Genomic DNA, 21,692 nt, shown 5'->3' on the forward strand with positions numbered 1-21,692 from the left:
TGTATATATATTCAGATTGGGCCCTAACTGTCCTGGAACTCATTCTGTAGACCAGGTTGGCCTCAAACTCAGAGACCCACCAGCCTCTGCCTCCAGAATGCTGGGATTAAAGGTGTGCGCCATCACTGCCTGGCTACATCCATATATTCTATGTTTTTCATAGAATTTCAGTTGTCTTTACCAAGAATTATGAAAGGCACTAAGTATTTTCATTCTAACTGATGATTCCTTGTAGTAGTTTGAGTAAAAATGGGTCCCACATGCTCACATGTTTGAATGCTTGGTCTGGTCCTCATTAATGGAACTATTTTGGGAGGATTAGAAGGTGTGGCCTCTCATTTGAGGTTAGCTCTGCCTACTACTTACAGAACAGGATGTGAGCTCTCAGCTACTGTTCCAGCCACATGCCTGCCTGTCTGCCTGCCTGCTGCCATGCTCCCCATCATGATGGTCATGGACGCTAACCCTCTAAAACCATAAGCCCCAAATTAAACATTTTTTTATGAGTTGCCTTGCTCATGATGTTCTGTCACAGCAATAGAAAAGAAACTACAACATTCCTGTTCCCAAATAGTTGATTTAAACGCATTCACTCAGGCATGCAAGATGGTTCAGCAGGAGAGCAATGACTGCAAATCTGACAGTCTGAGTTGGATTCCCAGGACCCATGTGATGGTTGGAGAGAAATGACTTTCTGCAAGCTGTTTTCTGGCCTCTATACACATGCCATGGCATACGCACACACATATACACACCAAATAAATGTGAAATTCATTAATTCAGGTAAAATTCATGAATTCAATATGAGTTTACTCAGAGATAGATATAATCCATCTCTTCGGTCTGCCATTGCCTACAATACGGAGCAGACATTCTTTTTTTTTTTTTAAATATTTATTTATTTATTATACAATATTCTGTCTGTGCGTATGCCTGCAGGCCAGAAGAGGGCACCAGACCCCATTACAGATGGTTGTGAGCCACCATGTGGTTGCTGGGAATTGAACTCAGGACCTTTGGAAGAGCAGGCAATGCTCTTAACCTCTGAGCCATCTCTCCAGCCCCCGGAGCAGACATTCTTGAAAGTACTTTTTTTCTTTTTCTTTTTGAGCCATGGTTTCACGTAATCCAGGCTGGCCTTAAATTCTTGATTCATCCCAGATGCTGGGGTGGTAGGCCTGTGCTACCAGAGCTAGCTTAAAACACTTCCATATATCAGTGTTGATATAAACAACCACGCATTTCCATCCATCCCTCTCGATGTTGGTCTGAGAGATCTCCACCCTCTACTTCAAACTACCCTTCTGCTTCTACCCCGAGACAGCTGTTCCCCATGAGGCTGTTTCTCTCCACCTTCCTACGGTTTCCCACTCCTCCTCCCACTCAGATACAGCCATCATCACACATTTTTAACCTGTGAGGGCCCTCACAGTCTCTTGTGTCCTAAAATAAGAAAGCCTCCCTTCTGTGTCTGTCATATCTGAAGCTGGAGTTGACCAACACTGCTGGCACTAGAGATGGGTACTGCTCATAGACAGTTTCTCGTTCTTTTATCTTCTTTACATTTGAACTGTACTCCAACTGTCTAGGTCACCTTTGTGATACCAATTTGCAGAAGGGCTTTGTCTGAGAAGATCAATCTTATCCAGAAGGAATGGCAATGCAGGGAGCTATACATGACAGCACAGGCTACTCCGCATGGCAGCGCAGGGCGCTATACACTACAGCACAGGACACTCAGCATGGCAGCACAGGGTGCTAAGGAGTTGAAATGCCAACTCCACTTAAGTGAAATCACACTGAGAAATCAAACTTGAGAAAGAGATTGGCCTTGAGAAGAGTGGAAGACTTACAAACAAGCCACACACAAACAGTAACAACAATTACCATGCCTCCATATGGATTTAGAATACTACACCCCACACACTGCCGCCCCAACAAACACCATTTCTTTTGGGCAGTTAAACCAACCTTGGAGATCTATCTGACTGCATTCACCCAAAATAGTAACAACAAAATGCCAGAAAGCCAAATATAAAAGGCCACCTGTAGTTCAAGCATTAGGGAGGCCTCAGGCAGGAAGAGTGCCTGAAGTTCAAGGCTAGTCTGGGTCATGGAGAGTGTGAGGCCATCCTGGGCTATCTACTGAGTTCCAGGCTAGTCAGTACTACACAGTGAGGCCCTGTCTCAAAGAATGAGGGGGACTGAACCATGCAAAGGATATCTGCAAGAAGTCAGCATAAGGAGCGCAGTTCTTTCCTTTTCAGCTCCGATAGTCATTTCCTACAGGAAACCACCACTACTGATGACTGTCACCATGCTCAGTCATTTCATTTTATGCACTGAGGGCAAAGATCACTTCAAGGATGAGGTCGAGTCATGTGGCCATCTCCTACCTGTGGGAACAGAGAAATCCCAGCAGGCCTGTCCTCTGTCTAGGCTTACCAAGCACTCCAAGTGTTCATGTGGTCAGGGGTTAACTGCCAACTGACTAAAAACGCTGGCTAAGGAGAGATTTATTTTTGCTTTTGGCAAAAAAAAAAAAAAAAAAAAAAAAAAACTTTTACTAATAAATGACAGGTAATTGTTCATTTTAGTGAAGTAACATGAAACGTTTAAGACCTGGAACTGGCCGGGCGGTGGTGGTGCATGCCTTTAATCCCAGCACTCGGGAGGCAGAGGCAGGTGGATCTCTGTGAGTTCGAGACCAGCCTGGTCTACAAGAGCTAGTTCCAGGACAGGCTCCAAAACCACAGAGAAACCCTGTCTCGAAAAACAAACTAACAAAAGACATGGAACTGTGTGTGCCATACATTCACATGTGTTATTTTGGGTACAGGCCTGAGCCAGAGATGCATGTTGTGTGTTTTCCTGTATTGCTCTCTATAATATTTTTTTGAGCCTGAAATTTCACTATTTTGTCTAGGCTGGTTGGCAGGCAACTCCAAGGACCCATTCACGTCCACCTCAACGCTGGACTTCTGGACTCACATCTGCCCTTCCCTCAGGTGATGAGGACTTGAACTCAGGTCCTCTTGCTTTCACAGCAAGTACCCTTGACTCAGAGCCATCTCTCCAGCCCCAGAATCCGTTTTTATCAACATGTGGCCCTTTTCCTACCTAGTGTGTTTTGCTAGTCCCAACCAATCATCTCTTTTAAGTCCTACCTGGAGACAAGGACCAAGGTCCGCTGCAGAATCTTCCTAATGTACACGGTCCATTCTGGTCACCACATGTTTTCTTCCCCCTTTCCATAGCAACTTTTTAGTTCTGACCTTTATGAGTCTTCCTGAAACGCTCACTCTAACTTCATAAAAACAACTACTTTCTATGCTATTTTGTTAGTTTTACATTCAACATGGTCTGAGACGCGGAGGCTGGCAAGGACCCACACCAGCCTTTGGTGGGGAGCAGCACAAGGAAGGAGCCAGGAGCACCTGTGTCCAGGAAAGCATGTTCTATCACAGAGGGAAGAGCACTGCCAATTCAGTGGGTTGGGTAAGTGATGCCCAGCAGAAGAGCTCCTGTGGCTTACAAAAGTAAACTGTTTGGCAGAGGACTTTTTAAAAAAAGATTTATTATTTATTATGTAAACAGTGCTCTGTCTGCATATATGCCTGCAGGCCAGAAGAAGGCACCAGATCTCATTATGGATGGTTGTGAGACACCATGTGGTTGCTGGGAATTGAACTCAGGACCTCCTAAAGAGCTGCCAGTGCTTTTAACCTCTGAGCCATCACTCCAGCCCCGGATTTTTTTTTTTAAATAAGAAAGATTTAATTTTTATTTATTCATTCGTTAGTTTGTTTTTATGAGTATTGGTGTTTTGCCCGCACCTTTGTCTATGTGAGGTGTCAGATCCCTGGAACTGGACTTACAGACAGTTCCTTACAACAGTGAGCTTCCCTGGGGGTGCTGGGAACCTGGGTCCTCCAGAAGACCAACCAATGTTTTGTTTGTTTTTGTTTTTTGAGACAGGGCTTCTCTGTAGCTTTGGAGCCTGTCCTGGAACTAGCTCTTGTAGACCAGGCTGGCCTCAAACTCAAAGAGATCTGCCTGCCTCTGCCTCCCAAGTGCTGGGATTAAAGGCATGTGCCATCACCGCCCAGCACAAGCAGTGTTTTTAATAACCATTGAGTCATCTCTCCAGCCCCGATTTATCTTTATTTTTAATTATGTAAATGCATGTATATTTTTCGTGCTGAGGTATTTACGAGAGTGGAGAAGCCCATGGAAGCCATAAGGGGGCCGGAAGTAGGTGTTGGATCCTCTGGAGCTAGAGTTACAGGTGGTTTTGAGCTACCTGACATGGGTGTTAGGAACTGAACTGGGGTCCTCTGCAAGCATAATGTGTGCTCTAAACTATGAAGGCCTTTGTTCAGCCTCTGGTAGAAGATTCTTAACATAAAAGAATTCTTACATAACAACAGTGGCTAAAAGATAAATCTTCACTATGGAAAAAAAAAGTGAACAAGACCCATAAACAAACAATTCGTGGAAAACTAAAATCATTAGACATGGAAAGTGTGTAAAGCCTTGCTAGAAATCAAAGATGCCAATTCTTCAAACTGGCAGGCCCTTCCGGACACCAGCAGGAGTGTGGGTGAGACATCATGACAACTGGTGTTCTTGCAGCAGGGTATGCACTGTGAAGCTGGGTGTAACACAAACCAGCCTCAGATTCACAATCTCTCAACATCTTTGGCAATTTATCCCAAGATTTACAAACAATGACTTGTGTACACCAATTTTAAAAGATAGCACACAAATAATGAAGGTTCAAAATATCCACTGATCAAGTTAAGGCAGACTATGCTCCATCCATAAAACAGGATACTTTAAAGGCCACTTGGGATGTTGTAATGTGTTTTTTTTTTTTCTTCTCAGTTTTTTTGAGACAGGGTTTTTATGTGTACCTAGGCTGTTCTGGAACTCACTCTGTAGACCAGGCTGGCCTCAAACTCACAAAAATCTGCCTGCTTCTGCCTCCCTGTGCTACTAGCCCCCTTAGCAGGATGTTTTAGACAGGGCTCAGTGGCAGAACACTATCCTAGAAAGTGTACGCCCTGGGTTTGAGCCTCAATACCACAAATAAATAAACAAAATACTTTTGCAAAAAACAAAACAAAAAAACCTCTCTAATGGCTTGGGAATATGTTTATAACACATTCATTAAAATTTTATATTATATCCTAGCATATATAGTAATATTCCAATTTTATAAAAATTTTAAAAAGAACCAGAAGAAACTACACCAAAATGTGAGCAGCAGCTAACAGAAGGCTGTGGGAGGATTATAAGTCTTTCAGCTGTCTTTACACTCTCTCCTATATTATGGCTCATTTGTTAAAATGACCAGGTTATTTTTTATAATCAGCTCCCAATCCCAACACTAGAATAACATGTAAATAGAAGCCAGGGATGCTTACATAACAGACAATTTAAACCGAGCAGCTCTGGGGAGGGCCCCTCCCACTGTCCTGAAAGAGCATTTATGTGTTTCCCTGCATGCCCCAATCCAGGGCCAGCAGCACAAGGCTTTGGAAGGCTGGGCCCGTACAGGAAATGAATGCTGGGTCATGCATACAGAAGTGCTTTTCTTCTCAAATGCCATTTGACCTCTTCTATCAAACATTCTGTTGCATCTGGATTTGATCAAAGTTACATAACTAGGGGAAGTGGCCTGGAAAAACACCTGGAGTAAGCAGGACACAGATTCTGTCCAGAGGTGAGGAGTGAAGCGGGTCTGTCCCAAGGCTAAGACAGAAGCTGACAATGTAGGTAGGGGGTGAAGGCTTTGTTAGAAGAGAAAACTGTCCTGCAGCTGCCCCTGATCCTACAGGATGGCCTCCAAGCCCTCGCTCCATCCCCTCCCCCACCTTCCAGTCCTGGTCCTCAAGTTAACAGCCAAAGCCCAAAGGGAAGTATTGCTCATGCATGCCTCTGGATGGAGACATCGAGTGCGGCCTCGGTTCAACAACAAAACCTTCCAGCCAATTCCCAGTCCAGGCTGATGTCAAAACTGACTCACGGTGCACCGATGCCAAGTTACTTTCTTCATTTCATAGTCAACTATGCTCGTCAACCATAAAAATGATCACAGCTCACAAGGCCAAACTGCAGAATGCACTCAAATCTGTGTTGCTCAAGACATTAACTTTCTGCCAGTCCCACTGTCAGGAAACCATCCCCACCCCCAAGCTCGAGAAAGCTTCACTCAAAAGACTGCCTCAAAGTGCTCTTCTCCTGTTGTCTCAGAAACTCTCTGGCGGTAGTTAATCCTTGGACAATAAACAACAGTGTGTGCTAGGATTTTCTTCCCCATCACAAGCACTTTCTGCTATGTCCCTTTGAATCACACTTTAAATACATTTTATATGGATCTTTAAATGTGCCTGTTGTCCCCTTTAAGATCATTTTGTTCTCTTGCTGTAAATTAGTAAGCATGAGCTGCCCATCAGTGACATTCAGCAAGAGTTGCTAATCAGTCAATTGCAGCACCAAGAACTGGTGCCATCCAAAAACTACCTCCTAGCTACCAGAAAGCCTTGGCTCCACTAGGAGGGTATCGGGCTGTGAGGGAGTATGATAGGAGCCATGCCACAAAACCCCCTGGGTCTGTCCATGATTCTCTTGTTTGGACAGTACTCTAGGAAAACGGTTTGGGTCTTTCGAGTATAAGTTAAAGATCTTTTAAAAAAAAAATCCCTTTTCAGGGTTGTGAGTCACTGAAGAAAAATGTTTACAGAAGATTCTTGGATATGGCATATCTGGTCTAGACCACTGTGAGCGGATGCTGGCCCCTGAGTTCCAGGGGCAGGAGACTTCACTGTCCCAAGGGGAAGGGAGACTTTACCTCCAGGAAAAACATCCCTAGGAAGTTCCTGCTTTCCTGTTGGCAGGAGTACCCTGGGCCCATGGAGTGCAGGGCAGCCAGCTGCACAGCACTCACTGCTGTCCTCACCTTGGGCTTGGGAGCCACTTCCGAGTGGGGGAGGGGCAGAGCAGAGATGTGTCCCTGAGCACACAGTGCTGTCTCCTGCCTTCAGTCCAAGGACTTAAGTCCTGCCGCTTTAGCCTTATTCCCTTGGTGGCCCCTTTGAGACTTCCTCTGGCTCAAGGAATCTCCACAATGCGCAGGTCTGTAAAACAGACCAGACCCTTTGCAAAGGAGAGGGCTTCGTGTTTTTAGCTTCTCACTGTTCCAGCTGATGAGGTCATGCTCAGAATATTCTCAAGTCAGTCTGTAACTGCCTCCTACTCTCTTCCTAATGTGAACTTGGAAGAAAAGTATTATTTCCCACAATGTGTACTTGCCGAAAGCAACTCCATCCCTTTTGTAACCCTTCACATACAGTTCAGATTATTTAAAAAACAAAACCATGTTTAAACATAGCCTTTCCATTACCCTGATACCCAGCACCTGAAACACCAGATCATGAATGCAGGAGAGCTGGGTGGAGAAGAACAGCAGAGCCATCCGGTGGCCTCTGGGCTGCTCTGTGAAAGAAGCAGCTGCTGAGAACTAGCATGGCTGTAAAAGTAAACACCCAAGAGGGGGCCATGTCTCTGGGACGCACTGACAGAACTGATGGGGTCTCCTTGGGAGAGGAGACTGGAGACAGAGGCAGCACTTGACAAAGAGGGGCTTATCCAAGGCCAGCCTGATACCCCAATCTCAATAAAAGCATGCTTCTTTATGAATGCCTCAGCTAAGAGACGCCAGGGAGCACTGTCACTGAGGCAGCTGTGATGTGTGGATGCCCGACTTCTACTGGAGGCTGGCAATGTCTTCTGTTTCCTGTGTTCATAAAGCAAAATGGCTGGTTCCAGCTAGAGGCTAGTAAAGCAAAGATGGTTGATCTTCCCTTGCAAGGTCATGGGAATCTTTAGTCCCCGGTCTCCCAGAGTAACAACTTCTGCACAGGGTTGCTTGAGGTGCCCAGTGAGATCCAGAGACCATAACAGCTACCATGAAGAGTCCCCTGGAGGCTGGCATATGTAGTGACCAGACCATACTATGCAACTTTCTCTTAAAATAATGCAGTTTTAGCCTGTCCTGCTTCTGGATATTAAGAGGTACTAAATGAAATAGATTTCTGCTAAAAACCTTTAGAAAAAAACAAGCTGAGTCACCCCAAGGTTTAAACATTTTCTTTGCTTGCAATCTTTCTATTATAATGAACTTACCCAGGCAATTCAAACAAAATGGAATTCTCTCTGAGCCTCTGACCTTGTCACACAGCTCCAATACTAACCTTTCTGAAGATATAATCCTTGTCTCCAAAATAAACACAAAGGGATTTTGTCTCACCCTTTAAGAACCTATTGCTGGGGATGGAGAGGTGGCTCAGTGGTTAAGAGTACTTGCTGCTCTTGCAGAGGATTTGAGTTAGGTTTCCAGCACCCACATAGCTGGGACTCATAAGCTGCCTGTAACTATAGCTTCAGATCTGACACTCTCTCAGGTCTCTGTGGGCATCTGCACACGTGTGACATACACATAAAAAAAATAAAAACAAATTATTTTTAAAAATTAATCTAGCCAGGTAGTGGTGGTGCATGCCTTAAGTTCCAGCATTTGGGAGGCAGAGATAGGTGGATCTCTGTGAGTTCGAGGCCAGCCTGGTCCACAGAGTGAGTTCCAGCAAAGGCTCCAAAGCTACAGAGCTCCAAACCCTGTCTCGAAAAAAAAAATCTACTGATGTATTTTGTTTTAGTTTGGCTTTTTGAGAAAGGGCTTCCCTATGTATCTCTGACTGTCTTGGAACTCACTCTATGCCAGGCTGGTCTTGAACTCAGACATCCGCCTGCTTCTGCCTCCTGAATGCCGGAATTAAAGGTGTGCGCCACTACCACCTGGCTTAAAACTTAATCTACTATTAAAGAAGGCAATAACATTGTGGAAATGGCTGAAAATATTTTTTTTTTAGTTTTTATGATTCTTATGATTTGGAGAAGAGGGTTCTCTCCTGTATGTAGTTCCTGGGTAGAACTGAGGTCATCAGAGTTGCACTTTATGCACTCAGTCACCTCAACAGCCTTCTAGACACCACCAGCTTCCAAAACCTCTCAGGGTACCTACCACCCATGCCCATGTCAGCACTTCCTCTCCTTTCTGTATGGCACAGGACCCACTAGTTTCCCACCTCTATCCTACCAGTCATGTAAGGGTAAAAGAGTTCCTACTCGTGTGTGTGTGTGTGTGTGTGTGTGTGTGTGTGTGTGTGTGTGTGTCCTTCTGAAAGACCAATCACAATACTGCCTAGCACTCATTGGTCAATTACCATTTTTTTGTTTTTTCTGAGACAGGGTTTCTCTGTGGTTTTGGAGCCTGTCCTGGAACTATCTCTTGTAAACCAGGCTGTTCTCGAACTCACAGACATCCACCTGCCTCTGCCTCCCTAGTGCTGGGATTAAAAGTGTGCGCTGCCACCACCTGGCCATTTATTAACAGTTTTATCCAGACAATGTTCAGAACATCTTGTGCCTTGCAAGGTAGGTGGCTATTGGCAGCTTTTATTGGACACTGCTCTTAAGCCTGCATGGACCTCAGAAAATGCACTGTCAGTCCTATCCATGGCAGGGAAACTTTAGGCTTCTCTTAAGCAGGTGCCTTGGCCCTGCAGGGTCTAGGTGGGGAGCCATATTCTCCCATCTTTCTATACCAGCCTCCCCAGCCCCTGCTGCCTCACCTGACTGATCTTGACAGACAGCACTCCCTGCCCTGGAAGAGCCCTCTCAGCCTGTAATATCCTCCAGGCCTTTCCATCTGCACTGACCCTCCCTCCTTGCCTCTGTGCTACTGCATTATTGCTGCTGCTTCTCTACACCTGAGCACTTGGTACTGACCCTGCCACCAGCTATCACACAACATGGAAACTTCTTGTGTCCCTGGTTTGGGTTCTGATATGAACGGTCCAGATTAAAATCTCAGAACCTTTGTATCAAAGATGCTCCTTCTTGGCCTGTCCCAAGGACACCAACAGCTTCAACCAACCAGACTCTCAGGAGGGGTCAGCACAGCACAGCAGAGCTCTTTGGGGAAGCTCAGATACAGAGCTCTCCATGACTGTTAAGTCAGAACTGAAAAAATGCACTTTAACAGTCCGTCAGCCCAAACAAAGGTAGCAGAAATAGGACAAAGCAACCTGACCAAAAACCCTCTAGCACAGCCCAGAGAACACCTGGAGTTGTCTTCAATAAAACATTAGCTATGGTCAAGATCCTAACCAGGGTAGAACACAAAAGCATGTGTCTATGCTTTCAAACCAAACAGGCAGACAGCGTGGTGCACCCATGGATGTCTCTAGGGACTATACCAGGAGTTCCTGCACTAGCCGCACACTCCGAGTGGCCATTCTGAGTGAGCTGACCACACAAGGGTTTTTAATCTGTCTCAGGCTATGTACAGCAAAATTGAGAGTCAGGGATGGTTCTTTGTCCTTTGTGTGTCTTCTGGGTCCCTTGGGACCTGACTGAACTGGACAACCCAATGGGTCGTCAACTCCTCCACAAGGTCTCACTCCATTAGCATTTTTATTGCTAATTTGGGTCACTGAAACAGAAAAAAGGGCAAGTGACTCTTCCTGTCACTCTGCAAGGAAACAGAGCCGAGCAGTGGACCACTGTTAAAGGTGGATACTGTGTGCAAAGGAGTCCCTTACTATCTGCTTTTGATGAGACTTAAAATTTCCATGGGGTGGGGGACCTGCCACTCATATGGCTTACACCTATGATTTCAACACTTGAGATGCTGAGGCTGGAGGACTACTATTAGCTTGTGGCCAGCATAGGCTACATGACCCCTGAACTCAAATAAATACAAAAATCTACGAATATATTTTATAAATTGCTCACTTGTGAATTATGATTAATTATGAAGGGAAATTAAATTCTTCTAGTGTCTCACTTGAGCTTTAGTTCTAGTTTTGCATAATGTGTATGCTTGTGTGAGTGTGTGCCTGCGCACATATGTATATGGTAGGTTTTGTGGGGAGGTGGTTGTTTTGTTTTTGAGATGGTGTTCACTCTGTTGGCTATCCTGGAACTTATTAGGTAAGATCAGGGTGGCCTCAAATTCACAGAGATCCGCCTGCCCGTTTCACAAGTACTGGGATTAAAGGTGTGTGCACCAGGTCCAGCATATGAATATTTGTGTGTATTATGAATATGAATGTGTGTACACTCCTCATAACCCTCCTTTAGCGGCCCCAGCCCCATGCTGGGGTTATAAGCATGAGCACTAGCCTGGTTTAGTGATATATATTTAAAATCTGTTTTTCTATTTTTCCACATCTGTCTCAGATCAATGATTATACTAGTACAATTACAGTGACTCAATTTTTAAAAGCTCGGGATTTTAGTGTGTAAACATCTGGGACTGTGGAAATAGTCCCTCTGCAGAAAAGAAATAAGGTACTAACCAAAACTCAATGGGGGTGCTTCATGCACTATTAAAATATTCACCGTGGGACTAAGGAGAGCTCAAGGGAAGAAAGATATTTCCAGCTTAAATCTAAGAATAGGGGCTGGAGAGATAGATGCCTCAGTGTCTGAGAGCACTGGCTACTCTTCCAGAGGCCCCAGGTTCAATTTCCAGCACCCACACAGTGGCTTACGGTCACCTATAACTCCAATTCCAGGGGATCAGATGTCCTCTTCTGGCCTCCGTAGGCACTAGGCATCACATGAAGTACACAAACATACATGCAAACAAAACAACCAGAAGATAAATAATGAATTTTTTTTTTTTGAGACAGGGTTTCTCTGTGGCTTTGGAGCCTGTCCTGGAACTAGCTCTGTAGACCAGGCTGGTCTTGAACTCACAGAGATCCGCCTGCCTCTGCCTCCCGAGTGCTGGGATTAAAGGCATGCGCCACCATCGCCCGGCTAATAATGAAATTTTTAAAAATCTGAGAAGACAAAGTATTAGTTTTATTGCATATGTACTTTAAACATTCCAAAATAATATATTAACAAGAAGCAGCACGGGTGGATCCAGCTCAGTTCTATCGTTACTGCATCCGTCAGAGAGACTAGGGAAGCCTTCATTTCAGATTGCTAAAGAACTGTTTACAATAACAACATCTCCCATTTGTTGGCTCTTGTTCCATGACAGGCTCAGGGTTGAACAGTTTACATGACATCTCTCAACAATGAGGTGGGAACTACTATGAGTCTCATTATATAAATGGGAGCAAGTCAGCTCAGAGAGCACCATGCCTAAATCACCTGAGAGGATGCCTGGCTCCAGAACTGCTGTCTACACAGCAGGGACCTAGGAGAAGAAGGCCAATGCAGCTAGGGGTAGAAGAAAGGCTGCTAGAACAAGGAGGGGAAAGCCTGATGCTGCTAGGGTTTGGAAGGGGAAGCCCAACAATATTTGAGGACACCAAAGAGCAACCCCCAGTTAGCAGAAATACACATATTTGCCTCAGTTGTTTTTAAAGTTGTCAACAGGGTTCTCACAGATCCTTAAACCAGTCCACAGGCTAGAACGAGAACGTCTCCCTGACCTGGACAAAGGAAATGGAAGCCAAGCAAGTCAGAATCACATGGAGGATCTTCTAACGCCAAATTCTAAAGTGCTCCCACCAAAATGATCTGGTGGTCTTCGCTTGGGATGTCAACAAGGCTAGTCTGAGAACTAAGTGAGGATGTCTGGTGCCACATACTACTGGACACATAGTAAAAGCTCAATGATATTAACATAACCCAAATTACAAAGACTGGCCTGCTAGGTGACAGAGTTCTAACCAAGGGAAGCGAGTGTATGGCCTCAGGAGAGTATTCAGAGCCCACTAGTAAAAGCAATGTGGCTGGCACTGCAGGAGGCACTGGCTGGACAGTCTCACGCTGAGAAGCTTCAGAGTGGGCTCTTCAAATAAATGAGAAAGGTCGGCAAGAGTTCACTCTGCAGACAGCATACCAGAGCCCATGTATCTCCCAACACCATGTGGATGGATACAAACAAGGGTGGTAAAACCGAGTTCAAACCATCTTTCATGTGCCCAGGGCAAGGAATAATTGACAAGACTAGGGTTCAAAGTGGACCAAAGACTAAAACTGATATGGTCATTCTGAACAGATACTTCAGGGAACAAAATTCCAGCATCACGAAGGCTTCTTAGGAATATAAGCTACTTCTAGAGGGGCATAGTTTTCTTTTAGAAAAACAACAAAAATATAGTGATTGACTCTAGGAAAAAAAACAGGAGGGCCGATTACTTTTCATTAGTTCCTTTTTCAGAATTTGCTTGGAAAATGTTACTAGCCTGCTGCTTTATGGAAGAAGGTGTTCACCAGTGCCAGCTGCAGAAGGAGAAGACTGGTTTCATGCAGGAACGAGCTGGGAGTTTCTGAAGACAGTGTGTCCCATGGGAGACAAATGGTCGGCCAGTAAAACAGAGGGGTTAAGAGTGGGTTTTCTGGGCCAGGCACTGTGGTGCAAGCCTGTAATCCTAGGTGCTCTGCATTCTGGGGCAGGAGGATGCCAAGGTCAAGGCCTGCCTGTGTTATAGATTGAGTTCATGGCCTGTCTGGACAACTTAGCTAGACCCTGTCTCAAAATTCAAAAGTTGGGAGGGGTCTGTGGGTATAGTTCAAGACCCTAGGCTCCAATGCCTAAAACTTATTTATTTATTTATTTATTTATTTAAGTGGATTCCTTGGAGCCAAATGGCACAAATTCAAATCCTGGCATCAGCACTTTTTAGTTCTGTCATTTCAGGGGTGTCTCAGTTTCTTACCTACAAGATGAAATAGTCAGGGCCACCACAGTCACCTAATAACTACTACTGCCTATGTCCCCGAAGCAGCAGGGAGCGTGGATTTGGTGATAATGGAAAACTCACCATATTCAATTCTCTCCCTGGCCTGGGATGCTCGGACTCTGAGTGGGTGTCGATGAGCTGATTGATTGACTTAGGATGTTAGTAGGAAATGAAAAGCCTGGATTATTTCTCCAGATGCTGGCAAGGTCTCTCTTCCCCAGAGACAGACAGCACTTCCGTCTTTAAGACATAATTACTGAGGCTGGCTTGATTCTCTCAGTTATAGAAAAGAATTTCAATCTCAGTGAGCAGAAAGAGATCCTGGAGAGATTCTTCCTTATTGTGTGGACACTTCTTTGGGACTTGACTTTAGAATTCACTTTAAGATGTGCTGGAGTAAGACTTAGATTTTCTTCCTGCTAAAACAATAATTAAACTAGCCAGATATGCACTAAATCCCACTTGACCCCCAGGAACAAGCTGATGTGCAGGCGAAGTCGAGCTGTGCCCTGACTGCAGCTACAGAAGACCATTCATCTCTGCTCCAGCGGAGCCCTCAAAATGGAGATGATAGAGCCTTGTGCTAACTGGATACAGATGGGCGGAGAATGTGCACAGAATGTGGAGCAACTGGGAAAGTAAGCAGCGTATTAACTAAAGATGACTGGCTGCTCAGATGCCAATTTTGGGGGACAAATAAACCATCTCCTCCCTCCAAATGTTAGACTCTGAGCTCATGCCATCCATATGAGGCTCCTCTAAGGGATCCAGTTCCTGAGGTTCTGGGGAGGGGACAATGTCATGAGTACAGCTTGTGGCAAAGGGAAACACAGTCTACCTGCGGGGGCACTTCAGGCCTTCGAGTCAGGGTAGAAAGGGAAAGAAAAGCAGGTTAGAGAACGGAAAAGCCTCCATTTCTCCCTCGTTTCTAGAAAGAGAAAGACTAGAAAACAGTAGAAATCAAAGTTGTCCTAAAATAAACTTGACATTTTTACTCCTATCTGAACTCCTACATCAAACAGTCAGGACGCCTGGGCACCACCAGGCCTGTGAGTGCTTCTGCCCTTCTGGAGAAGGCAATAGTCCCCACAAAAGGTCGACTATGTCCTAACGGGCTTGGCCAGCGCCCAGCCCCCAGCCCCCTCCACTCATCCTCCCCATTTGTCATCCTTTTAGATTAGAACCAAACACTAAGGACAACAGGAAGAGGGCACGGAATCAGAGGGATGAGAGTAAAGAAGGCAAAAGCAACAGGCTCCTGACCCTAAGTTTATGCAAAGAACTAAACATTAGGAGCTCCCCCACCAAGCACCAAACTGAACGCTCTACAAACTCCTGGAAATACCAAGTAAAACCATTCTTTTCCCCTCCTGAAAAGACTGAATTTCCAAAACCTCTTCGTGGTCTGCAGAAAGGTGGGGGTGGGGGTAGAAAGTTCACACGAAATTCTGTACCCATAAATGGTAGAGCGGGATCCCTTTGTATGCGGCACTTGGTGGAGGCCCACCTTTGTGACACATAATTCCCACTTGGCAGTGGAAACTCCACAACGTGGGCTCACGAGGACCCTAAAACTGGCTTTTTAAAACTTTCTGGGAGGGAGCAGCACCAAGCGCAAGGGCCTCGCCAGCACCAGAGCCGCTGCTCTCCCTGGTGAGTCCGCTGGGCCAGCCAGCGCCGCCTGCGGCGGCCTCAGAAGGGGGAAAGGCTGGGGACCAGGAGCGCGCAGGGAAGTCCGGGCGGGTCTCCCGCTCGGGTAGGGGTTTACCTTCCAGGTAGCAGCTGGAGGACGAGGAGAGCCCCTTCTTGGATTTGCAGCCCACCAGCTTCAAGCAGATCTCCAACATGGTCCCGCGGCCGCAGGGAACGTCCAGCTGCCCCACCGCCCCGGGCCCCCAGCCCCGCCAGGCCGCGCTCGCCGCGCTCGCTGCGCTCCTAGCCCCGCCTGCGCTCAGGCCCGCGTCCCGCCTCCCGCCTAGGCCGGTAACAAAGGGCCCTGCGCCCCGCCCCGCCCGCCTCTTAACCCCCTCCTGACCAAGGGAAGGCAGTGGCCTCACGACCTCCCTAGCTGCCCCGCGATGCTGGCACAGCTCCTGCCGCGTGTTGGGTTGGGTAAGGTCGGTGGAAATGCAAATTCCTCCCGAGTTACCAAGACTAATCTCGTTTATATTGGGGGAGCGACTGTGATTAAGCCTAAAGTGGGTGTCTGAGGAATGTGAACAGTCAGGGCTAGAACCCACAGGAATACCGAATACCGGACGCTGCTCCAACCATTCATTTAGACCAGGAGATGTGAGTTTAAGCTTAGGGAATTCCGTCTCCACAGTGAATGTTCATTGTGGGCTGGAATGGCGGCTGGCCCTTCCTGACCTCATTTTCTGGAGAACTTTCCCTCTTCTTGGTGCCATGGGCAATCAGTGTTTGAATCCATTTCACAGTGGCACTGAGTTCTTATCTTTTCCTAGAAGCTGGCTAGAGCAGGTTACCAACAAGATTTTAACTAAGCAATAATCATAACAGAGGGCTACTGGCACAGACTGAGAGTCTAGATTGGTGGGAAACATGAGGCCCCAACTACAGTCAACAATTTAATAAAATGTCACCCAAGTTCCAATGACAAAGGGAAAACAAACTTATGAAATAATGTCACATAACTAAAAATCTGGCCCACTTCCTCTAGCATATGAAGAGCTGACCTGTAGCAGGATGGTCCTCTATAAGACTACCCCCATGTGCCTTGCCAACCACAGGGCATGTGCGCCATAATCCTGAGAAGAAAGTCAGATCATGATTCTTCATGTGAAAACAGACAAGAAGGTCACATGGTGGAAACCCGAAGATAGGCACTCAGTCAGGGTCTGCCTGGCTCCAAAATTTGGCCTCTGGACCAGTGGGGTAGGTGCCCCTCCCACTAAGAATCTAGCTTCCAAGCATTGGATAGCTGGATTTGTGAGGTTATCATGACCTGTTTCAGAGAAGTCTTGGTTAAGGGACCCTAGTTCCAAAAGAAAGAAAAGCTGGGCAGTGGTGGCATTCAGGGGGCAGAGGCAGGCCTGGTCTACTAAGTGAGTTTCAGGACAGCCAGAGCTACACAGAGAAACCCTGTCTCCAAACAAAACAAAACAAAGTGGGGAGGGGCTAGCCTACTCTACAATGCTGAGAGCTAGGGCGTCTGGAACACCAGGCAAAGTGAAGGAACAAGGTCTCCACTTAGGTCTGCCTAAATAGCCATGTCTGTCACAGGCCTCTCCACCAGGATGCCATGCACTTTTTGAAAGTGAAATTTGTCTGTGCTGAAGCCCAGACTTGGCTACTAGAGCAGATGCCAGAGCAGGCCTCATGAGCACCGAGTGCCTATAGAACCGATGCAACTCCATCATCTGGAGACAAAGGACCAGAGTGACCAGGAGACAAGCATGTCAACTGGATACATTCCTGATTCTGGGAAAACATTTTCTGAGAGTCCATATGCTGGCTGACTAGTGTTGTCTTGAACCTTCCATCTTCCTCACAGTGCCAATGATAACATTGAAAGGTGTGCTACCAGTACAAACACAACAAATGATGCAGTACCTATCTGTTCTGCTACAATTTTGCAAGTCCAAGGGTCTTCGATCAGACTATAACGAAGTCTGTCATATAGCATATCAGATCACAGGGTTATATTCAGATTAGCAGCTAAATGCCAAGAACTACACATTAAAAGGCACTCTGAAATTCTAACCATACCCTTAAATACTGCTCTCTAATACAAGTCAGACATTGATTCACATGTGCTGGATTCATGCTGGGATTCAGCTTGTTTTTAAAAGCACATGACTACTGCTAATATTCTGCTCTATGACAAGTCCAAACCCTTTATAATTTAGACATAAAACTATTCATTGGCAGGCCTGGCAATACACTCTAAGTGGCAATGATCATGGTAGCCATTACCAAGTGGCACAGCAATACAACAGACTGAGCTACTCCTTCCAGATACAGCTTTTCTGAACTTTGCCAAGATGGAAAGGGCACTGTGTGCAAGCAATCTCACTTGTCTCAAGGAAGAAAGGTCTGAGGGCTGCACCTCTAGTCAGCCCAAAACAAAGTCAATGGCTGAAAAGTAAAACAGGTCAGGCATGGGGGCCATGTTTGTAATTCTAATACTTGGGAGGCAGAGGCAGGAACATTGCCACAAGTTCAAAGCCAGCCTGGGATACAGCTAAAATTCTAGACCAATCAGGGCTATATAATGAGACTCTGTCTCAAAGCAAATAGAAACAAGACAGGTAACAGAAGCAGAAAGGAAGATGAAGGACCAAGGCTTATGTGCTGTGTCACTGTCATCTGGGAAATCTACAGACTTGTGCCGTACAACCAGAGACCTCAGAGTGGCTTGAGAATTCTGGGCAGTTTCATTCTCCCTGTCCATACAATAAATAACTAAATGTAACAAAATAAAAGTTTAAAATGTATTGCTAGAGGCCACCCAGTCATGCTGAAAGTGTGGTCCATGAATGAACCAGACACCTAAGCTGCTGTGCCTGCTCAGGACAGATTGCTGTCTGAGTTGCAGCCTACTGCATCGACTGTGTGGGAAAAACTGCTAAAGGCCCAGAGGACCCTGGGCCTCTGAGACCAGAGGCCATTCTGGACAAGGGAAACACTGCTGTTGGATTTTATCAGGGATGGGACAGATGGGGATGGATGGGTTTCATGAATTTAGAATTTACTCATCTGAAAACAACCTGTAGATTTAATAACTATGTCACAGCAGAGGAAGTAAACAAAAAGAAGACTCTGGAGAGTTTAGATTGGATTTATTTTAAATTTTGGGTTCAGTCTCTTTTTAAAAAAATGGGGCAGGCATCCACCATAGCTCTCTGGGTGGCAGGACTGGGGAGGGATGGTGGGTGGAAGGGGGGCAGGTGAGTCTGACAAGAGGTCTGGGAGGGCCCTCCACAACTGAGTCCTGTATTCTTGTCAGCACAGCTGGTCATGCTGGGGAACAGGGGTGGCTTGTTTCACAAGCATGGGCCAACACAGCCCAGAGCTTACAGTCTCTCATTCATCAGCCGGCTTCTCTAGCTTGGTGCATGTGTCTGTCTATCCAGAGAATCAGACAGCTGAACCCCTCACAACAGCCACAGCACTTTACTGCCCTACAAGGGAACATGTGCCCCTGTAAGTCTCAAAACATTTTTGCCAGATAGAACTATTTGTTGGTCACCAGTCATGGGTCACTAAGGTCCAGTGACTCCAGCCTGGGATAGCCAAGTAACTGACAAGGCCAAGCAGCAGAGACTGGATGAGCTTGGACACGTTGGAGATCTGCTTTTAGCTGGTGGGCTGCAAATCCAAGAAGGGGCTCTCCTCATCTCCCAGCTGCTACCTGAAAGGTAAGCCCTGGCCAGAGTTCAAGGACCTGCCGGGCTGTCTTGTCCCAGCCCTGTGTACTCCCTCTGAGGCCACTGCAGCAGGCACCTGTGGGTTCAGTGGACTTCCCAAGCCTCATTCACAGCTTCAGCTCCCATGCAGTTCTGGGAGTGATCATTAAGAGTGGGCTGACACTGGAAATAATGCACAGCAAACTGAAGCATCATTTCCCAGAGGACCCTGCATCAGTTGGGGACAGCACTCATGCATGAACACTCAGAATCAAGAATGACGGGAGAAGCGGGCAGTGGTGGCACACACCTTTATCCCAGCAACTGGGGATGCAGAGACAGGCGGATCTTTGAGTTTTAGGCAAGCCTGGTCTATAGAATGAGTTCCAAGACAGCCAAGCCTATACAGAGAAACTCTGTCTCAAAAAACTTAAAAAATAGGCTGGGTGGTGGTGGCACACGCCTTTAATCCCAGCACTCAGGAGGCAGAGGCAGGTGGATCTCTGTGAGTTCGAAACCAGCTTGGTCTACGAGAGCTAGTTCCAGGGCAGGCTAAAAAGCTACAGAGAAACCCTGTCTTGAAAAACCAAAAAAAAAAAACCCTTAAAAAATAAAATAAAAATAAAAAAGCCCAATCTGAGGGACTCTGGGAGGAATGTTGGGTCTGGAGGCTGTCCTAAGAATAAGAAATTGAGCCGGGCGGTGGTGGCGCACGCCTTTAATCCCAGCACTTGGGAGGCAGAGGCAGGCGGATCTCTGTGAGTTCGAGACCAGCCTGGTCTTACAGAGCTAGTGCCAGGACAGGCTCCAAAGCCACAGAGAAACCCTGTCTCGAAAAACCAAAAAAAAAAAAAAAAAAAAAAAAAAAAAAAAAAAAAAAAAAAAAAAAAAAAAAAAAAGAATAAGAAATTGGTTAACTTTTGAAGGGTAAGATCACTGGATGTGCATCAGGAGCAGCATCTTGGGTTCAAATGTCACAATGCCTCATCTTTTATCTAAAGCCAGCCCCCTCATCCCCACACCTTCACCAGCCTCCCCTACACATAGCAATGATGCTCCTGGTCTACTCCATCCCCTTGGGATGTTTAGGCTGAGATTTTCAGTGAGGGCCCACAGCAAATTCTCTTTCTAGAAAAATCTCATAATTTAGGAGGTGGGAGCAAGAGGAACAAGAAGCCAGTCGGTCAGTCTAGGCTAAGGAGACACTGTCTCAGATACACATATATGACCTTATTTTATAATTAAACAGTATAAACATATTTGTTCAAACAAATCTTCCAGTTTGATAAAATGAGTAATATTAGTGTGCTCATGTTATTTTTTACTTTTAATCAAAATACTATATATACTTGGTTACAAAAACAAGCAGCATGAAGGTTTTTTTAAGAAAAGATTAAAATTAAGCCTAGGAATGGTAGTGCTCACCTTTGATTCCAGCACTCCAGAGGCAGAGGCAGGTGGATCTCTGTGAGTTCAAAGCCAGCCCAATCTATAGAACAAGTTCCAGGACAAGTCAGGACTATACAAAATAACCCTGTCTCAGAAAGGGTGAATATGAATATATAATCATTGTTAAGAGAGAATGTGCGTGCCACAGCATGCTTATGGAGGTTGATGGACAACTCTGTAGACTCAGCTCTCTCTTTCCACCTTTATGTGAACTGAACTGACCTGGGAATTGAACTCAGCACTAGGCTATATTACGTGCTAATCACCTTTAACTGCTTGAGCCCATTTTTTCCTTAGAATTGTCTCCTAACTTCTATTTGTTATTATTATTGCTCAATTCTCCCTCTCTGAAATTACTCCCAGAATGGCACTGATACCCTGGGAGGATGCTTTTAACCTCATTACTGCCTCCCTCATCTTGCATGGTATGGTCTAACGTAAATTTGATTTTCAAGTCTTCTGTTAAATTTTAAATTGTGGTTATAATGTTTTATTTTACTTGTTTTTTGAGATAGATTATCTTTACATAGCCCTGGCTGTCCTGGAACTCACTATGTGGACCACGCTAGCCTTGAATTCACAAAGATTCACTTGCCTCTGCCTCCTAAGTGCTGGGATTAAAGGCATGTGCCACTATGCCCAGGTAATGTTTTTATAAGTAAAAAATTGATTGATTCTTAGGACTTTAGGGACAGCCTCAGATATACAGTGAGTTCAAGGCTTGCTTGGACCATATAAGACTCTGCTACACCAACAACAGATTAAAAACAATAACAAAAAATCCCGTTCTTGACCACTCTACCATCATCAGTGCACTAGCTCACATCTTACTGCGGGCTTACTCTCAGAACCTAGGCTGTAGCATCCTGCACTGTCATAAGTCTGCTACCACTCTTGGCTGCTTCCCACTTCCTGAAAACGTTGTCACTTCTGTTATTCACTTCTGTCTCTCCTTTTGGGCTCCTTTTGTCCTTATACATCTTCAGTTTTATTTTTTTTAATAAATATTTTTTTATTTATTATGTATAGAATATTCTGTCTGTGTGTATGTCTGCAGGCCAGAAGAGGACACCAGACCTCATTACAGATGGTTGTGAGC

At 45.7% G+C, this 21,692-nt stretch overlaps 1 protein-coding gene across 2 annotated transcripts in view; it reads right to left on the reverse strand.

Annotated features, from left to right (window-relative positions):
* Nucleotides 1-21,692, reverse strand: part of Abl1 (ABL proto-oncogene 1, non-receptor tyrosine kinase) — a 129,550-nt gene that overhangs the window by 32,644 nt on the left and 75,214 nt on the right. Inside the window, exon 1 of one of the 2 annotated variants that reach the window (XM_005346097.2) lies at nucleotides 15,544-15,668. The exons of the other annotated variant lie outside the window; for it this stretch is intronic. Within the exon in view, the coding sequence (XP_005346154.1) occupies nucleotides 15,544-15,622 (79 nt within the window). The 5' untranslated portion in view covers nucleotides 15,623-15,668. Of the gene's footprint in view, nucleotides 1-15,543; nucleotides 15,669-21,692 lie in introns of those variants that run through there. 2 annotated transcript variants of the gene reach the window in all.

Source organism: Microtus ochrogaster, chromosome 4, assembly GCF_000317375.1.
Source record: "Microtus ochrogaster isolate Prairie Vole_2 chromosome 4, MicOch1.0, whole genome shotgun sequence".
NCBI classification, from domain to species: domain Eukaryota; kingdom Metazoa; phylum Chordata; class Mammalia; order Rodentia; family Cricetidae; genus Microtus; species Microtus ochrogaster.